This window comes from Meles meles, chromosome 21 (genome assembly GCF_922984935.1).
Source record: "Meles meles chromosome 21, mMelMel3.1 paternal haplotype, whole genome shotgun sequence".
Lineage (NCBI taxonomy): Eukaryota > Metazoa > Chordata > Mammalia > Carnivora > Mustelidae > Meles > Meles meles.
Genome location: NC_060086.1, coordinates 10,131,404 through 10,149,206, shown reverse-complemented (window position 1 = coordinate 10,149,206; position 17,803 = coordinate 10,131,404). Strand labels below are relative to the sequence as shown.

General features: G+C 41.6%; 1 protein-coding gene across 2 annotated transcripts in view; it reads left to right on the top strand.

Annotated features, from left to right (window-relative positions):
* The first annotated feature begins 2,995 nt into the window (after positions 1 to 2,995).
* Positions 2,996 to 17,803, top strand: part of LOC123933458 (cytochrome P450 3A12-like) — a 51,071-nt gene continuing 36,263 nt past the window's right edge. The window contains exons 1-3 of one of the 2 annotated variants that reach the window (XM_045992644.1): positions 2,996 to 3,173; positions 12,084 to 12,177; positions 13,584 to 13,636. In XM_045992644.1, coding sequence (XP_045848600.1) covers positions 3,103 to 3,173; positions 12,084 to 12,177; positions 13,584 to 13,636 — 218 coding nt within the window. In that variant the 5' untranslated portion in view covers positions 2,996 to 3,102. The remainder of the gene's footprint in view (positions 3,174 to 12,083; positions 12,178 to 13,583; positions 13,637 to 17,803) is intronic. The other variant, XM_045992645.1, reaches the window with a different exon arrangement.

Genomic DNA, 17,803 nt, shown 5'->3' with positions numbered 1-17,803 from the left:
CTGTTTAGAGACAAATTCTACCCACTAGGAAAGGAGGACAAATGGGTTCTCATCCTAGAGTTTCTTTAGATCCTACAGAGGTGGGGAAAAGTGAGGTGTGTTGTCCTTCTCTCTGCCCTGTGTGTACACAGCTGGACAGATACTGCAGGCTCCAATTAGAATCCAGGAAATGAGGTTTCTAAACATTTATGTCCTCAGTGGCTCCTCACTCATCAGGTGGGGGAAAAAAGAGCCATTTACACATAATGGATAGAAAGGAAAAGGGTCAATAGTCCACACCCAGTGAACTCTCACCTTTTTACTTATGTTTCATTTAAAACTTGAACTCATGTCTCCTCCTCCTGCTAAAAGAAATGGCATTGCATCATTTGGGGTGGCTCTATAACTCTTGTCCTCTCTCAGCCACCAGTCGAACTGTTTCTGAGTTCATATCCAATGAACGTTTCTAAAGGGCCTGTGAGGGTCAGGTATCTGGCTGGGCAAAGTCAACAGATATGCCAAATACCATTACTTTATAGCAGGTTTTGATTTATAGCTTGATAGTTGTGTGGTTATTTGTTTAGTGTCTCTCATCCCTTTAGAGTATCAAGTTCATAAGGCAAGGATTTTGACTTTTTAATATTTAGTGCTTGGACTAAATGTGTGTGTCAGAAGAACACTAAACATGGACTAAATGCATTTAGTCCATGGAATAAATGCAGCAGGTATAAAACCCAACCAATCCTGAATGACAGTGCAGAGGGGCCTACCTCCTCCAATAGGAGGAATGTCCACAGACCTGTCACTTACCTCACTACTGCCACACCAACCACTATCTTCACCCCGAATCATGTCTGAGTCTTAGTTATATTTCTACCTCACGCATTAGAGCAGAGAATGGAAAGTACATGATGAGCATAGTGCAGGACAGAGTAGATGAGAGCCATGGGGTGTGTGGGGTGTTCTTCTGACACACGGTGCCTTCCTTCACACCTTCTATACAACTCTGAGGATGCAAGTTTCCTCTTGTCAGGTGTTCCCTTCTGGGGAAGGATGGGGCACATATCTCATGCCTCTGTTATTTCCCCCTTGCAGACAAAACCATTTGCATTGGGTCAGTGATGGCTGCATTATAGTCTCCAGCAATGACTGGGATAGATTCCAACTAGCTGGAGGAAACCCTAAGATGATAAAGGCAGGTGGATGCTTATATTAGGATTAGTTATGAAATCTCATAGCCAAGCATGAATTTTGGAGGAAGATGAAAGTCCATTAGTTTCCACAGAGGCTTGGTTTCTAAGTAAAATGAGAAAGGCTTTCTGTTCAGGTGAGAGAATTAAGTTGTCCAGTTTATCATGACTTGATTCTTTCCTTGTTTGCATGTATTCTGTGTACTAGGGAACATAGGGAGACAGTTCCCTCCCAACAATACTCTTACTTTCATCTTGACTAGTATCTGTCTTCCCCGCTGAGATGAGGCATAGTCCGTTGTTCAGGAAGACACATAAGGAAGCTGTTGTTCAGGTCACCAAGAAGGTAGGAACAGAAAGTTAACTAATTTGCTTTTGTTGTCTTGGGTCTCAGTTTTCTGATGACCCTTATCAGGATGGGCAAATGTTGATTACCAGTGTTACATAATCCAGAAGGCTTTTCAGTCTCCCTTCATGTTTCCTTATTTACAATTTGTTCTTGTGATCACTGGCTGTTGAAAAGCCCATTGCAGTCACTGAGTCTCAGTCTCCACTTCTGTAAGCAGGAATAATATTTTTTTAAAAAGATTTTATTTTTTTATCTGACAGAGAGAGAGATCACAAGTAGGCAGAGAGGCAGGCAGAGAGAGAGAGGAGGAAGCAGGCTCCCTGCGGAGCAGAGAGCCCGGTGCGGAGCTCAATCCCAGGACCCTGAGATCATGACCCGAGCTGAAGGCAGCGGCTTAATCCACTGAGCCACCCAGGTGCCCCTGTAAGCAGGAATAATAACAAGACCCTATTAAATGGTGCCCAGTGAAGGCACCAAAAGGGGGCAGAAATATTTCAGAATTCCTAGAACTTTCTCTCCTACTTTATCTGAGGATCATCTTCCCACTTCCCATGCCTATCCATTGTTGATATTCAAGTTGCAGCCACTTCTTTCTTATTCTCTATTTGTAGGGCTCCATTTTCACAGTGATTCCTGAGGTATGCCACATAATCCACAGCTTCTGAGGCCATGCAGACACAGAGCATGTGTCAGAATGATGATAATGAGCCTGAGTAATTTCCAGATGCTATATTCTTAAATCTCTCCCATCACGCATGTGGCCTGGTCACCAACAATCCACCCAGAAAGGACACACAGGAAGCCCAGCAATTTCACCTCTACCAGCTCAACTCCGACCACCTTTCTGAACGCCCCCCTGAGCATATAGTGGTTTGCAGGAGACTAGGGACATAATGTTGACAAATACTCAGACTCATCTTTGAGAAGCTCTCTATCTATGGCTAATAGGTGCAGAGCCCAACAAAGGGGCTAGAGGGTGGAGAGGATAGTAATAATAGAATAATAGAACTCCCCCAGAGGAGGAGGAGGTTGGTTATATGTGTTAAAGGAGGTATGTGAGGAAAGACCCTAACTAACACAGGGGATCCTGTCAGAGCTGGGTTTGAAGGATGAAAAGTTCCTTCTAAGGGCCATGGTGGCATTTCTAGGCAGAGAAACCTTCATGGGTAAAGATGTTCAGACCAAGCTTGTTTGAATGACTTTAAAACTTTAATGTTTTTAAAGGTAGAGGCAGCCATGTGACAAGGGCAAGTTAGAGATTTAAGGACAGTGACTACCTGAGTTTCTGCAACCTTTGAAATTACCGATAACACTGATTGAGTTGTTTACTGATTTTGGACAGAATATGAACTCAAAGGTCAATCTGGGAGTGTCCACAATGCTTTGCCAACACTCATGGCAGATGGGGGATGGGGGGGGAGAGTGCTAGGGACTGCAGTCCAGCCCCACCCCCTTTTCATTATATATTGTTCAGCCTCACTGAATCATCACTGGTGGGAAGGGAAGCTCTGCACACACAGGCCAGCAAAGACTAGCACACACTGCTGAACAACAGTAGAGGAGATTCACAGAGAGAAAGTGGCCATGGACCTGATTCCAAGCTTTTCCATGGAAACCTGGCTTCTTCTGGCTACCAGCCTGGTTCTGTTCTATCTGTAAGTAATTGTCCAGATTCATTGCCTGGAGAACCTTTGAGTTGCTTTGCTAATCAGCAACCACCCCCTTTTCCTCGTCTGTTTTGAGGATCAAGAGTTAACAATGGGGAAGTTGCTATAGTGTTGGGTACTTCAAAAATGCTAGGCATGCTTAAGGGTCATAATTGCCTTACCAGATCTTCTAAAGGAGTGTCCCCACCAGACCTCAACTACAATTTCTGTAGTTAGGAGGGTTTAAGTGACATTATTTGTTTTGGGGATAATCTTCTGATGGACTACCGTGTATTTTTAATACATGTACCCCAGCAACTATTTTAACCTTTCAGCACAGGTGAGTAGTGAGACTGTGATTCAGAACTGATGTGAGAAGCATCCAGATAGGACTGGGGATGAAGTGGGAGAATATTCCTGCCTCAGAGAAGACCTCTGGGGATACTCCTTGGTCCTGGTCCTACAGAAGGTTATCACAGGACCACAGGATTAGCATCTCATCTGCTTGAAGCCAGATGTGTAACCATGTAACCATGTAAGCCATATTGTGTGTTGTCTGTCCAGTAGTGGAGCTGTCACTGGATCCTATAACCACCAGGCAAACAACCCTGTAGACTTAGAAGACACAGGTGTGGCCAAGAGTCAGTAGCTATAGACTGTGCCCTCTGCATGGAAAATAATGTAATAGCAACAAAAGTGAGTGGCTGTATTTTTAGCTCCTTCATTTGTGCCAACACCAGCATGACTCTACCAAGAAGAGGGAAGCTAGAAAGAATCACAAAAATTCACCCAGTCCACCCTCTGCCTTCTTATGGATCCATGTGAGTTTAGACACTAGACCAGATCTTTCCTTGGGTCCGGTGTTGCTGACACATTCACTCACTTGCTTGGCTTCACTTGGGAGTTCATGTAGCATGTTGAATGTTCAGAAACAGGAACTGATTTGTTGTGGTTGGGATGGTAAAGAGGGAATGGAGGTGGGACTAACCAAGGCCACCCTGGCTTCTGCAATTGGTACTGATGCATCCAGCTGTAGTAGAGGAAGGATCCAAATACCCAGGTGGACCTGAGGTGTCTCTGCTGGGTCCCTAAAGCACATGTCCTTTCATGCAATTTTGTGGGTTTATTTGACTATAAAATATAATATTTGCTGGATTTGAACAGAACATTCAGAACCTGTACTGCATTAAAGGCTAGCCTCCAAAGAAGAGGAGACAAGGCCTTAATCCCAATCTCTGGAACATTTTTTAAAAATTTTTATTTATTTCTTATTTTTTATAAACATATAATGTATTTTTATCCCCAGGGGTACAGGTCTGTGAATTGCTAGGTTTACAACTTCACAGCACTCTCCATAGCACATACCCTCCCCAATGTCCATAACCCCCCTTCCCCTCTCCCAACCCCTCATCCCCCCAGCAACCCTCAGTTTGTTTTGTGAGATTAACAGTCACTTATGGTTTATCTCCCTCCCAATCCCATCTTGTTTCATTTATTCTTCTCCTATCCCCCTAACCCCTCATGTTGTATCTCCACGTCCTCATATCAGGGAGATCATATGATAGTTGTCTTTCTCCGATTGACTTATTTCACTAAGCATGATACCCTCTAGTTCCATCCACGTCGTTGCAAATGGCAAGATTTCATTTCTTTTGATGGCTGCATAGTATTCCATTGTGTATATATACCACCTCTTCTTTATCCATTCATCTGTTGATGGACATTTAGGTTCTTTCCATAGTTTGGCTATTGTAGACATTGCTGTCATAAACATTCGGGTGCACGTGCCCCTTCGGACCACTACGTTTGTATCTTTAGGGTAAATACCCAGTAGTGCAATTGCTGGGTCATAGGGTAGTTCTATTTTCAACATTTTGAGGAACCTCCATGCTGTTTTCCAGAGTGGTTGCACCAGCTTGCATTCCCACCAACAGTGTAGGAGGGTTCCCCTTTCTCCACATCCTCGCCAGCATCTGTCATTTCCTGACTTGTTAATTTTAGCCATTCTGACTGGTGTGAGGTGATATCTCATTGTGGTTTTGATTTGTATTTCCCTGATGCCGAGTGACGTGGAGCACTTTTTCATGTGTCTGTTGGCCATCTGGATGTCTTCTTTGCAGAAATGTCTGTTCATGTTCTCTGCCCATTTCTTGATTGGATTGTTTGTTCTTTGGGTGTTGAGTTTACTAAGTTCCTTATAGATTTTGGATACTAGCCCTTTATCTGATATGTCGTTTGCAAATATCTTCTCCCATTCTGTCAGTTGTCTTTTGGTTTTGTTAACTGTTTCCTTTGCTGTGCAAAAGCTTTTGATCTTGATGAAGTCCCAATAGTTCATTTTTGCCCTTGCTTCCCTTGCCTTTGCCGATGTTCCTAGGAGGATGTTGCTGCGGCTGAGGTCGAAGAGGTTGCTTCCTGTATTCTCCTCAAGGATTTTGATGGATTCCTTTCTCACACTGACATCCTTCATCCATTTGGAGTCTATTTACATGAGTGGTGTAAGGAAGGGTCCAATTTCATTTTTCTGCTTGTGGCTGTCCAATTTTCCCAGCACCATTTATTGAAGAGGCTGTCTCTTTTCCATTGGACATTCTTTCCTGCTTTGTCAAAGATGAGTTGACCATAGAGTTGAGGGTCTATTTCTGGGCTCTCTATTCTGTTCCATTGATCTATGTGTCTGTTTTTGTGCCAGTACCATGCTGTCTTGATGATGACAGCTTTGGAATAGAGATTGAAGTCCGGAATTGTGATGCCACCAACTTTTTCTTTCTTTTTCAATATTCCTTTGGCTATTCGAGGTCTTTTCTGGTTCCATATAAATTTTAGGATTATTTGTTCCATTTCTTGGAAAAAAATGGATGGTAGTTTGATAGGGATTGCATTAAATGTGTAGATTGCTTTAGGTAGCATAGACATTTTCACAATATTTATTCTTCCAATCCGGGAGCATGGAACATTTATCCATTTCTTTGTGTCTTCCTCAATTTCTTTCATGAGTACTTTATAGTTTTCTGCATATAGATTCTTAGCCTCTTTGGTTAGGTTTATTCCTAGGTATCTTATAGTTTTGGGTGCAATTGTAAATGGGATTGACTCCTTAATTTCTCTTTCTTCTGTCTTGTTGTTGGTGTACAGAAATGCAACTGATTTCTGTGCATTGATTTTATATCCCGACACTTTACTGAATTCCTGTACAAGTTCTAGCAGTTTGGGAGTGGAGTCTTTTGGTTTTTCCACATATAGTATCATATCATCTGTGAAGAGTGATAGTTTGACTTCTTCTTTGCTGATTTGGATGCCTTTAAGTTCCTTTTGTTTTCTGATTGCTGAGGCTAAGACTTCTAGTACTATGTTGAATAGCAGTGGTGATAATGGACATCCCTGCCATGTTCCTGACCTTAACGGAAAAGCTTTCAGTTTTTCTCCATTGAGAATGATATTTGCAGTGGATTTTTCATAGATGGCTTTGATAATTTGAGGTATGTGCCCTCTATCCCTACACTTTGAAGAGTTTTGATCAGGAAGGGATGCTGTACTTTGTCAAATGCTTTTTCAGCATCTATTGAGAGTATCATATGGTTCTTGTTCTTTCTTTTATTAATGTATTCTATCACATTGATTGATTTCTGGATGTTGAACCAAACCTTGCAGCCCTGGAATAAATCTCACTTGGTCGTGTTGAATAATCCTTTTAATGTACTTTTGGATCCTATTGGCTAGTATTTTGGTGAGAATTTTTGCATCTGCGTTCATCAAGGATATTGGTCTGTAGTTCTCTTTTTTGGTGGGGTCCTTGTATGGTTTTGGGATCAAGGTGATGCCGGACTCATAAAATGAGTTTGGAAGTTTTCCTTCCATTTCTATTTTTTTGGAACAGTTTCAGGACAATAGGAATTAATTCTTCTTTAAATGTTTGGTAGAATTCCCCTGGGAAGCTGTCTGGCCCTGGGCTTTTGTTTGTTTGGAGATTTTTGATGACTGTTTCAATCTCCTTAGTGGTTATGGGCCTGTTCAGGTTTTCTATTTCTTCCTGGTTCAGTTGTGGTAGTTTATATGTCTCTAGGAATGCATCCATTTCTTTCCAGATTGTCAAATTTGTTGGCATAGAGTTGCTCATAATATGTTCTTATAATTGTCTGTATTTCTTGGTGTTAGTTGTGATCTCTCCTCTTTCATTCATGATTTCACTTATTTGGATCCTTTCTCTTTTCTTTTTGATAAGTCTGGCCAGAGGTTTATCAATCTTATTAATTCTTTCAAAGAACCAGCTCCTAGTTTTGTTGATTTGTTCTATTGCTTTTTTGGTTTCTATTTCATTGATTTCTGCTCTGATCTTTATGATTTCTCTTCTCCTGCTGGGTTTAGGGTTTCTTTCTTGTTCTTTCTCCAGCTCCTTTATGTGTAGGGTTAGGTTGTGTACTTGAGACCTTTCTTGTTTCTTTAGAAAGGCTTGTACCGCTATATATTTTCCTCGCAGGACTGCCTTTGCTTCATCTCACAGATTTTGAATTGTTGTGTTTTCATTATCATTTGTTTCCATGAATTTTTTCAATTCTTCTTTAATTTCCTGGTTGACCCATTCATTCTTTAGAAGGATGCTGTTTAGTCTCCATGTATTTGGGTTCTTTCCAGCTTTCCTCTTGTGATTGAGTTCTAGCTTCAGAGCATTGTGGTCTGAAGATATGCTGGGAATGATCCTAATCTTTTGATACCAATTGAGACCTTATTTGTGACCCAGGATGTGATCTATTCTGGAGAATGTTCCATGTGCACTAGAGAAGAATGTGTATTCTGTTACTTTGGGATGAAATGTTCTGAATATATCTGTGATGTCCATCTGGTCCAGTGTGTCATTTAAGGCCTATATTTCCTTGTTGATCTTTTGCTTGGATGATCTGTCCATTTCAGTGAGGGGAGTGTTAAAGTCCCCTACTATTATTGTATTATTATTGATGTGTTCCTTTGATTTTATTATTAATTGGTTGATATAGTTGGCTGCTCCCACGTTAGGGGCATAGATATTTAAAATTGTTAGATCTTCTTGTTGGACAGACCCTTTGAGTAGGATATAGTGTCCTTCCTCATCTCTTATTATAGTCTTTGGCTGATAATCTAATTGATCTGATATAAGGATTGCTTATATCCCCAGCTTTCTTCTGATGCCCATTAGCATGGTAAATTGTTCCCCCCCCCACTTTAAATCTGGAGGTGTCTTCGCGTCTAAGATGAGTTTCTTGTAGGCAACATATAGATGGGTTTTGTTTTTTTATCCATTCTGATACCCTGTGTCTTTTGATTGGGGCATTTAGCCCATTAACATTCAGGGTAACTATTGAGATATATGAATTTAGTGCCATTGTATTGCCTGGAAGGTGACTGTTACTGTATATTGTCTCTGTACCTTTCTGATCTACTACTTTTAGGCTCTCTCTTTGCTTAGAGGACCCCTTTCAATATTTCCTGTAGAGCTGATTTGGTGTTTGCAAATTCTTTCAGTTTTTATTTGTCCTGGAAGCTTTTTATCTCTCCTTCTATTTTCAATGATAGTCTAGCTAGATATAGTATTCTTGACTGCATGCTTTTCTCGTTTAATGCTCTGAATATATCATGCCAGCTCTTTCTGGCCTGCCAGGTCTCTGTGGATAAGTCTGCTGCCAATCTAATATTTTTACCATTGTATGTTACAGACTTCTTTTCCCGGGCTGCTTTCAGGATTTTCTCTTTGTCACTAAGACTTGTAAATTTTCCTGTTAGGTGACGGAGTGTGGACCTATTCTTGTTGATTTTGAGGGGGGTTCTCTGCACCTCCTGGATTTTGTTGCTTGTTCCCTTTGACATATTAGTGAAATTCTCTCCAATAATTCTCTCCAATAGACCTTCTGCTCCCCTCTCGCTTTCTTCTTCTCCTGGAATCCCAATTATTCTAATGTTGTTATGTCTGATGGTGTCACTTATCTCTCAAATTCTCCCCTCGTGGTCCAGTAGCTGTTTGTCCCTCTTTTGCTCAGGTCTTTATTCTCTGTCATTTGGTCTTCTATAGCACTAATTCTTTCTTCTGCCTCATTGATCCTAGCAGTGAGAGCCACCATTTTTTATTGCACCTCCTTAATAGCTTTTTTGATTTCAACTTGGTTAGATTTTAGTTCTTTTATTTCTCCAGAAAGGGCTTTTATATCTCCAGAGAGGGTTTCTCTAATATCTTCCATGCCTTTCTCGAGCCCAGCTAGAACCTTCAGAATTGTCATTCTGAACTCTAGATCTGACATATTACCAATGTCTGTATTGATTAGGTCCCTAGCCTTTGGTACTGCCTCTTGTTCTTTTTTTTTTGGTGAATTTTTCTGCCTTGTCATTTTGTCCAGATAAGTGTATATGAAGGAGCAAATAAAATACTAAAAGGGTGGCAAAGACCCCCCAAAAATGCGCTTTAACCAAATCTGAAGAGACCCCAAATCGTGGGGGGGGGGGGAGGAGAAAGGGATAAAAAGAGGTTCAGAAAAAAAAAGAAGAAAATTTTAAAAAGAAAACAAAGAAAAAATATAAAAACAAAAGAAAAAATATATATAAGATAATCTAGTTTAAAAACGTTAAAAAAGAAAAGGGTAAAAGTTTTTTTTTAATTTATCAGAAGAAAAAAAAGAAGGAAAAAAATTGAAAAAGAAAAAAAAATAAATTAACCGCAAGACTAAAGAATCATGGAGAGAAAGCCATGAGTTCCGTGCTTTGCTTTCCCCTCCTCTGGAATTCCACTGGTGGCCTAGGTATTGAACCTGCTTTCCTTGGTAGATGAACTTCGTCTTGGCTGGATATTTTGTTGATCTTCTGGGGGAGGGGCCTGTTGTAGTGACTCTCAAGTGTCTTTGCCCGAGGCGTTATTGCACCGCCCTTTCCAGGTTCCGGACTAAGTAACCCGCTCGGGTTCACTTTTGGGAGCTTTTGTTCCCTGAACGCTTTCCGTAGAGTTCCGGAGGACAGGAATGAAGATGGCGGCCTCCTAGTCTCTGGCCCGGAGGAGCCGAGAGCCCGGGGCCCCACTCCTCAGTGCGCCCCCAGAGGACAGCACCCAATCACTCCCGTATCCCCAGCCTCCAGCCGTGCTCCGAGCTCACCCAGCCCGCGACCAGTTCAAGGTAACCCCGAGCTGAGAGCTCACTCCTTGGCTCTGAATACCTGTGAGCTCTGCGACACTCCGACACTCCCGATCCTTCTGTGACCCTGCAGGACCTGGGGCCACACTGACCCCGTGTGGGCTTCACTCCAGTTTAGCCTCTGGAGTAATGTCCCTCAGTGGGACAGACTTTTAAAAGTCCTGATTTTGTGCTCCATTGCTCCGCTGCTTGCAGGGAGCCGGCCCCTCCCCCCGGGGTCTATCTTCCTGTCATTTTGGATTCTCGTCTCTACTAGTCCTACCTTTCAGAAAGTGGTTGATTTTCTGTTTCTAGAATTGCTGTTCTTCTTCTCTTCGATCTCCCATTGGATTTGTAGGTGTTTGCAATGTTTAGATAAGCTATTGAGCTGATCTCCTGCTACCAGATGTAGTCTCAGCCTGCTACTTCTCCGCCATCTTGACTCCTCTGGAACATTTTATCATTACTCATTTTATGTAGCATAACACATATTCTGCTGCCAACTGGAGGTATCTGGATTTTGGAAGGCCCCCTATCAGTTAGCTGAAAACACTGCAGGGCTTGCTGAGCCGTTTCTACGTTCCATACTTTCCTTATTTGCCTCTATGGGGTTAGCCTTGTAGGCTTAGCAGGCTCATGGTTAAAATGGTTTCTGGCAGCCTCTTCCCTCACCTCTCTTCTTCCACCACTCTGCCATCTCCCAGCAACACCTAAGAGGAAGGATTTCAAGGATCTAGAACCCTCAGTTGTGGGACACATGAAAGATAATGGCAGGTAGCCCTGCCATTGGAAGCACCATCCGTAATGGGTTTTTTTTTAGATAATTGATGCACAAAGTTGGTAAATTAACTCTTTGTGAGTGACCATCTTGAAAAAAATGAGTATACCTTACAGTGTGCTGAGCTGGTGGGTATCTCAGATTGAAGGACCAGATTCCATGAGGGAAAGAATGGCCAGGAAATGGATTGTTTCTTACTGATTCTTTTATATGGTATCATTTAGGGCACACACAGGTCAGTCCCCCTTCTCTGTGGTTACAAGAGAACCAGAATGCCTGACAACAGACTTGGGTGGAGCTGAAAGTATCTCAATTTTCAGTAAGGCCAGTAGAGCCTTGAACACAGTTTTCATTGTACAGAAATAAGACTGTTGTTGCTCAAGGCCTCTCTACAAATATAGATTTAAGAAGGCCAGATCCAGAACCAATACAGAGCCAACAAGGTAGGAAAAGCACAAAGGTCTCTGAGCAACTGTGTGGGCATTTTCATGGTAGACTCTCAATAACCCTCAGTTCATAAGTAGGCTGGTGGGCTCCAGACTACTTGAGTAGGTGCAATTAAGCAAAATCTCATCATTGGACAAGAGAAATAATTTTTCCTCTTTCCACCTAGAATGAGAATCTCCAAAATCATGGAAGAGTCATTTACTAAGTAGGGATGAGTGAATTTCCTGGAGGAAGTCAGCATTAACCTTTCAGGAGTTCTCAAGTGTTTCTCAAGTATTCTCAAGTATTTCTGAAGTATTTCTCAAGCATTTTATTCTCAAGTATTCACTCCAGGATGACGTTTTCAGCTACTCTTCGCTAATCATCCTTACTTTGTGTGGGTCTCACAATGGAGGTGGTACAATAGATGATGAATGAATGTAATTATTGCTGTTGGAACTGCTGTTATTATTTCTCTCCTATATGTTATTTCCCTCCCTTTTCTGTGGAAGTTCTGCATCAGTGGCTGGCCAGCCCCAGCACTTATTACACCATCCCTGTGACCTGGCCTTCTCTTTCACTTTATAGCTATGGGACTTCCACACATGGACTTTTTAAGAAGCTGGGAATTCCTGGGCCCAAACCTCTCCCTTTTGTGGGAACTGTTGTGGCCTACCGAAATGTGAGTGTTGCTTGAGCTCCCTCTTTCGCTTTTTAAGGTTGCAAATCCCACTTTAGTTCTGTAGTAAAAATATTCCCCCTCAGGAGGTAATTCTTAGGTTTCCTGACTTTCCAGAAATGATGTAATAGGCTCCACCCAGCACTGGCCGAGTCTACCCCAGGCCTCTGTTGTCTGTTGTTAGAGCCTCAGGGTTTGACCCAGTGGGGAGCCCAGCTCTCTGGCTAATTCAGCAAAGGACTTGATGTTTTAGCTTGTGAACATCATGAAGAGGCTTTTGTTTCTGGCAGGTGAAGATTCCCAGGAAGGCATAATTGTACTTGGTATTTGGAGAAGAGCAACAAAGGTGTCCATGTTACTTCTCCATTAAGCTGTGTATGCTAGAGTCAGACTTTTTTGTTCATAGCACAAGCTATGGATAGTCTTCCCCCACCCCCACCCAGGATAGCTCTAGAACTTCAGTTTATTAGGCAGCCCAAGATTCACTTTTGGGGAATTTTTTTTTTTCTCATTTTATTTATTTTTTCAGCGTAACAGTATTCATTCTTTTTGCACAACACCCAGTGCTCCATGCAAAACGTGCCCTCCCCATTACCCACCACCTGTTCCCCCAACCTCCCACCCCTGACCCTTCAAAACCCTCAGGTTGCCCCAACCTCCCACCCCTGACCCTTCAAAACCCTCAGGTTGTTTTTCAGAGTCCATACATACTTGAATTCTCTCAAGAACTGGCCAATCCCCTGCAGTTATTTCCATGGCTCTAATTCTCCCTTTGCTAATGGTGAAATCTCTTGGGATTTGAGAGGTTGACAGGGAGCTCTCAGCTTTACTTCTCAACCTTCAGAGGAGGCACCCTATGAGAGAGTTGAACAGGGAAGGAATATAACTGAGGTGAGATGGTATGTGACTATTGACTTCAGATTTTAAGCTTCAAATGAGTTGTTGGTGTGTGCTTTGTTCTTCATACAAAGGAAGAACTGCCCTTATAATCTCACTAGAAAAGAGATACTTTGACAAAATTATTAAGAAATTAATGTACTGGAGGTGCCCAAGTGGCTTCAGTTTTTCCATGTGGCCCTGAAGGTAATAATTCAGAGGGTTCTGAGATTTAGACACAGCACATGCATAATAAAAACACATCCGAGAGAGGTTATGTAGTCTTCACAGATAGGGTAAGTTGTTCAGTATCTACAATACTTGGACATAATTCAAGATGGACTTGAAATTCTGTTTCAGTATTTCCTCTGTTTTCTTTTATTTTTGGTAAGTCACCTGTGAGTAAGAGCTTCTTTCTAACTGCCAGTCAGAGACAGTAAGCCACATTTCATGTGATCTAAGTCATTTTGGTCCTAATTAGAGGTAGGGCTCTGTAAATTTAGATTAGTAATACATTCTGTTTCTTCTTGCAGGGTTTTTGCGATTTTGATGAGAAATGTTTTAGAAAGTATGGAAGAATGTGGGGGTGAGTATTCTGGACATTTCTGGTAGAGGGACTTGTTATGATGAGGACCCTATGGTGTGGATTGTCTCAGTCAAGAACCCTTGGGATGCAGACCACTGTAGTAAAGCTTCAGCCTCTGCTTTCTAGGACCCCCTGTGTTACCAGGTACGCAGGTACAAATGCAGATTGGGCCTGGAGGGTATTCTTTATTTATATTTTGGATTAAATATGTCCTTTGGAAAGAAGGGTTGGGGTAAACACAATGGAAAATCATTTCTACTCACCTTTTCTTACTTTCACTATAAGGGTGGAGTTTGTTTTCTGAGAAAGGCAATTATCATATGGTTTCACTTGTATGTGGAGCATAAGGAATAGAGCAGAGGACCACAGGAGAAGGGAGGGAAAACTAAATGGGAAGAAACAGAGAGGGAGACAAACCACGAGAGACTCTGGACTCCGGGAAACAAACTGAGGGTTACAGAAGGAAAGGGGTGGGAGGATGGGGTAACCAGGTGATGGGTATTAAACCACAATTGCAACCCAAGAATTAATCCCACTTAATTATGGTGAAAAAAAATATCAGGCCAAGATTTTTCTTTCAATAGGAGTATTCAATATACAAATGTTTCTTTATTCTATGGCCTTGAAAAGATGTAGGAAAATTTTAAACCACAGTGTTTCCTGGTGGGGTGATGGACTTGGTGATTTTGTAGTATGGCCTCGGCTGCTTTTATTAGATGGTTCTGCTCTGTTTTGCCAGGGGTTTGGTGAGGTAGGGGAAGAGGTACAGTGTGGTGCTGGGATGCTCACAGCTAGTAGTGTACCTCTTTACCTCTCTATCTTCTCTGGTCAAGTCCTCAGAAACCATAGGGCTCTGAGTTGCATGGCCCATAAGCAACATTATGGAATAGAAAGAACCCAGATCTCTGGATCACCACTGGTTCAGCTCCACTGCCCCTTCCTACATTCAGTGCTGGTCAGCTCTGGATGGAGCCAGACTTACATTGTGGGGCCCAGCTCTGTCTTTAGTACATGGTTCTCATGCTTGACTGTAGATTAGAACCACCTGGGAGAGCTTGTTAAAAATGCAGCTTCCTTCCCTATGACCCTGCAATTGCACTGCTGGGTATTTACCCCAAAGATACAGATGTAGTGAAAAGAAGGGCCATTTGTACCCCAATGTTTATTGCAGCAATGGCTACGGTCGCCAAACTGTGGAAAGAACCAAGATGCCCTTCAACGGATGAATGGATAAGGAAGATGTGGTCCATATACACAATGGAGTATTATGCCTCCATCAGAAAGGACGAATACCCAACTTTTGTAGCAACATGGAGGGGACTGGAAGAAATTATGCTGAGCAAAATAAGTCAAGCAGAGAGAATCAAGTATCATATGGTCTCACTTATTTGTGGAGCATAACAAATAACATGGAGGACATGGGGAGATGGAGAGGAGAGGGAGTTGAGGGAAACTGGAAGGGGAGATGAACCATGAGAGACTATGGACTCTGAAAAACAACCAGAGGGTTATGAAGGGGCGGCAGGGGGGTGGGGGGGTGGGGGGGAGGTTGAGGAACCAGGTGGTGGGTAATAGGGAGGGCACGTACTGCATGGAGCACTGGGTGTGATGCCAAAACAATGAACACTGTTATGCTGTAAATAAACAAATAAAAATAAATATTAAAAAAAAATGCAGCTTCTTGGGCTCCATGCCCCAGCAACACCAAATCTGGAGGATATGGGGTGGGTCCTAAGAATCTCAAATTAACTGATAGAGGAAGCTATGTTATGGTTGTGTGGGATCATGAATATAAAGGGTTGCCCCAAACTACTGTACATTGTTCATCCAGGTGTTTTTTTTTTTAAAGATTTAATTTATTTATTTGACAGACAGAGATCACAAGCAGGCAGAGAGAGAAAGGGAAGAAGGCTTCCCACCAAGCTGAGAGCCTGATGCAGGGCTCAATCCCAGGACCCTGAGATCATGACCTGGGCTGAAGGCACAGACTTCAACCCACTGAGCCACCCAGGCACCCCATCCAGGTGTTTTTGAACAAATATGGTGGGACAAGGGAAAATATGATCAGGCTGATGGGAGAGTTGTCCTATATAATACCTCGCTAAGTTCTATCGCTGCTACAACAGTAAAGGAACATGATTCCCACTGAAACCTTCTGAGTTTTAGAATACATTTTAGGGATGCATAGCATTTAGTTCATTGATTCTCATATTTATTTATTTATTATTTATTTATATTCAGTTCAACTAGCCAACATATAGTACATCATTAGTTTTTGGTGTAGTGTTCAACAATTCATTTTTAGATGTGATAACAAAACTATGAAATTTCTCTATGATGTCAAAGAAAGAATAGGGGACTTGTGGAAATTTTTTCATTTTGTTCTAGTAAATGCAAATGAGTTATAGAGGAAAATACAATGTTAGAGGACAATGTGATTAAAGTTAACCTCATGCTGGCGACCAATTCCTATTAATGTGCCATATTGATAATCAGGAGGTCACGCGAGATAGGGATGCATCAAATATAAAGAGTCAGCTTTGTGTGTGAGACATGTTCAAAAGTGGGCATGCCCTGTTGCTCCAGGATGTCACCTACATGAAGCCCAAGAAACTCACACTTGGGACCCACATATAAGAATAAATGCAAGTAATGAAAAGGAAATATGTCTAAAATGAATTATACATGTTCCTTTGTATTTATTCTCTTTGCCCTCCTGTTTCAAATTTTTCTAACTTTTATGTTACCAAGAACCTCTCTTTAATAGTTAAAATAATATTTCCTTTAAAATTTAATTAGGAAAGGGGGCATCTGAGTGCATCAGTTGGTTATACATCAGTTGGTCATGATCTTGGGGTCCTGCAGAGAGCCTGCTTCTTCCTCTTCCTCTCTCCCTCTCCCCCTGCTTGTGGGCTTTCTCTCTCTCTCTCTCTATACCAAATAAACACATAAATAAATAAATAAGATCTTCAAAAAATGGAGCGAGGAAAGAGATTTTAGAAAATAGGGCAAAGAAATCATTCATTATCCTACCATCACTTTTTGAGCATTTCAAGACTTTTTCATTTGCAGACATCTTACATATTTGTGATCAGTGTGTCTAAAATTTTCATCTAATATTCTCTCCTATGCATTTTGTGTGTTTGGAATTTCTTTTTTTAATTTAATTTAATTTTGTTTTTAATTTTTAAAAAAATTTATTTATTTTTTCAGCGTAACAGTATTCATTGTTTTTGCACAACACCCAGTGCTCCATGCAAAACATGCCCTCCCTATTACCCACCACCAGGCTCACCCATTCCCCCATTCCCCTCACTTCCAAAACCCTCAGTTAGTTTCTCAGGGTCCACAGTCTCTCATGCTTCATCTCCCCCTCTGATTTTCCCCAATTCACTTTTCCTTCCCTTCTCCTAATGTTCTCCATGTTATTCCTTATGCTACACCAGTAAGTGAAACCATATGATAATTGACTCTCTCTGTTTGACCTAATTCACTCAGCATAATCTCCTCCAGTTCTGTCCATGTTGATACAAAAATTTGGTATTTATCCTTTCTGATGGAGGTGCATATTGCATTGTGTATATGGACTGCATCTTCTTTATCCATTCATCTGTTGAAGGGCATCTTGGCTCTTTCCACACTTTGGTGGTGGTGGCCATTGTTGCTATGAACATTGGGGTACATATGGCCCTACTTTTCACTACCTTTGTATCTTCGGGGTAAATACCCGGTAGTGAAATTGCAGGGTCATAGGGTAGTCAGAGATACAGAAGGACACTACATCATTCTTAAAGGATCTATCCACCAAGAAGATCGAATAATTGTTAATATTTATCCCCCCAATATGGGAGCAGCCAACTACATAAGCCAACTATTAATCAAAATAAAGAGTCATATTGATATGAATACATTAATTTTAGGGGATCTTAACATGCCATTCTCAGTAATAAACAGATCATCCAAGCAGAAAATCAATAAAGAAAAAAGACCTTTGAATGACACATTGCACCAGAGGGACCTCACAGATATATATAGAACATTCCACCCTAAAACAACAGAATACTCATTCTTCTCGAGTGCACATTGAACTTTCTTCAGAATGGACCATATACTGGGTCACAAATAAGGGCTCAACTGATAACAAAAGATTGAGATTATTCCCTGCAT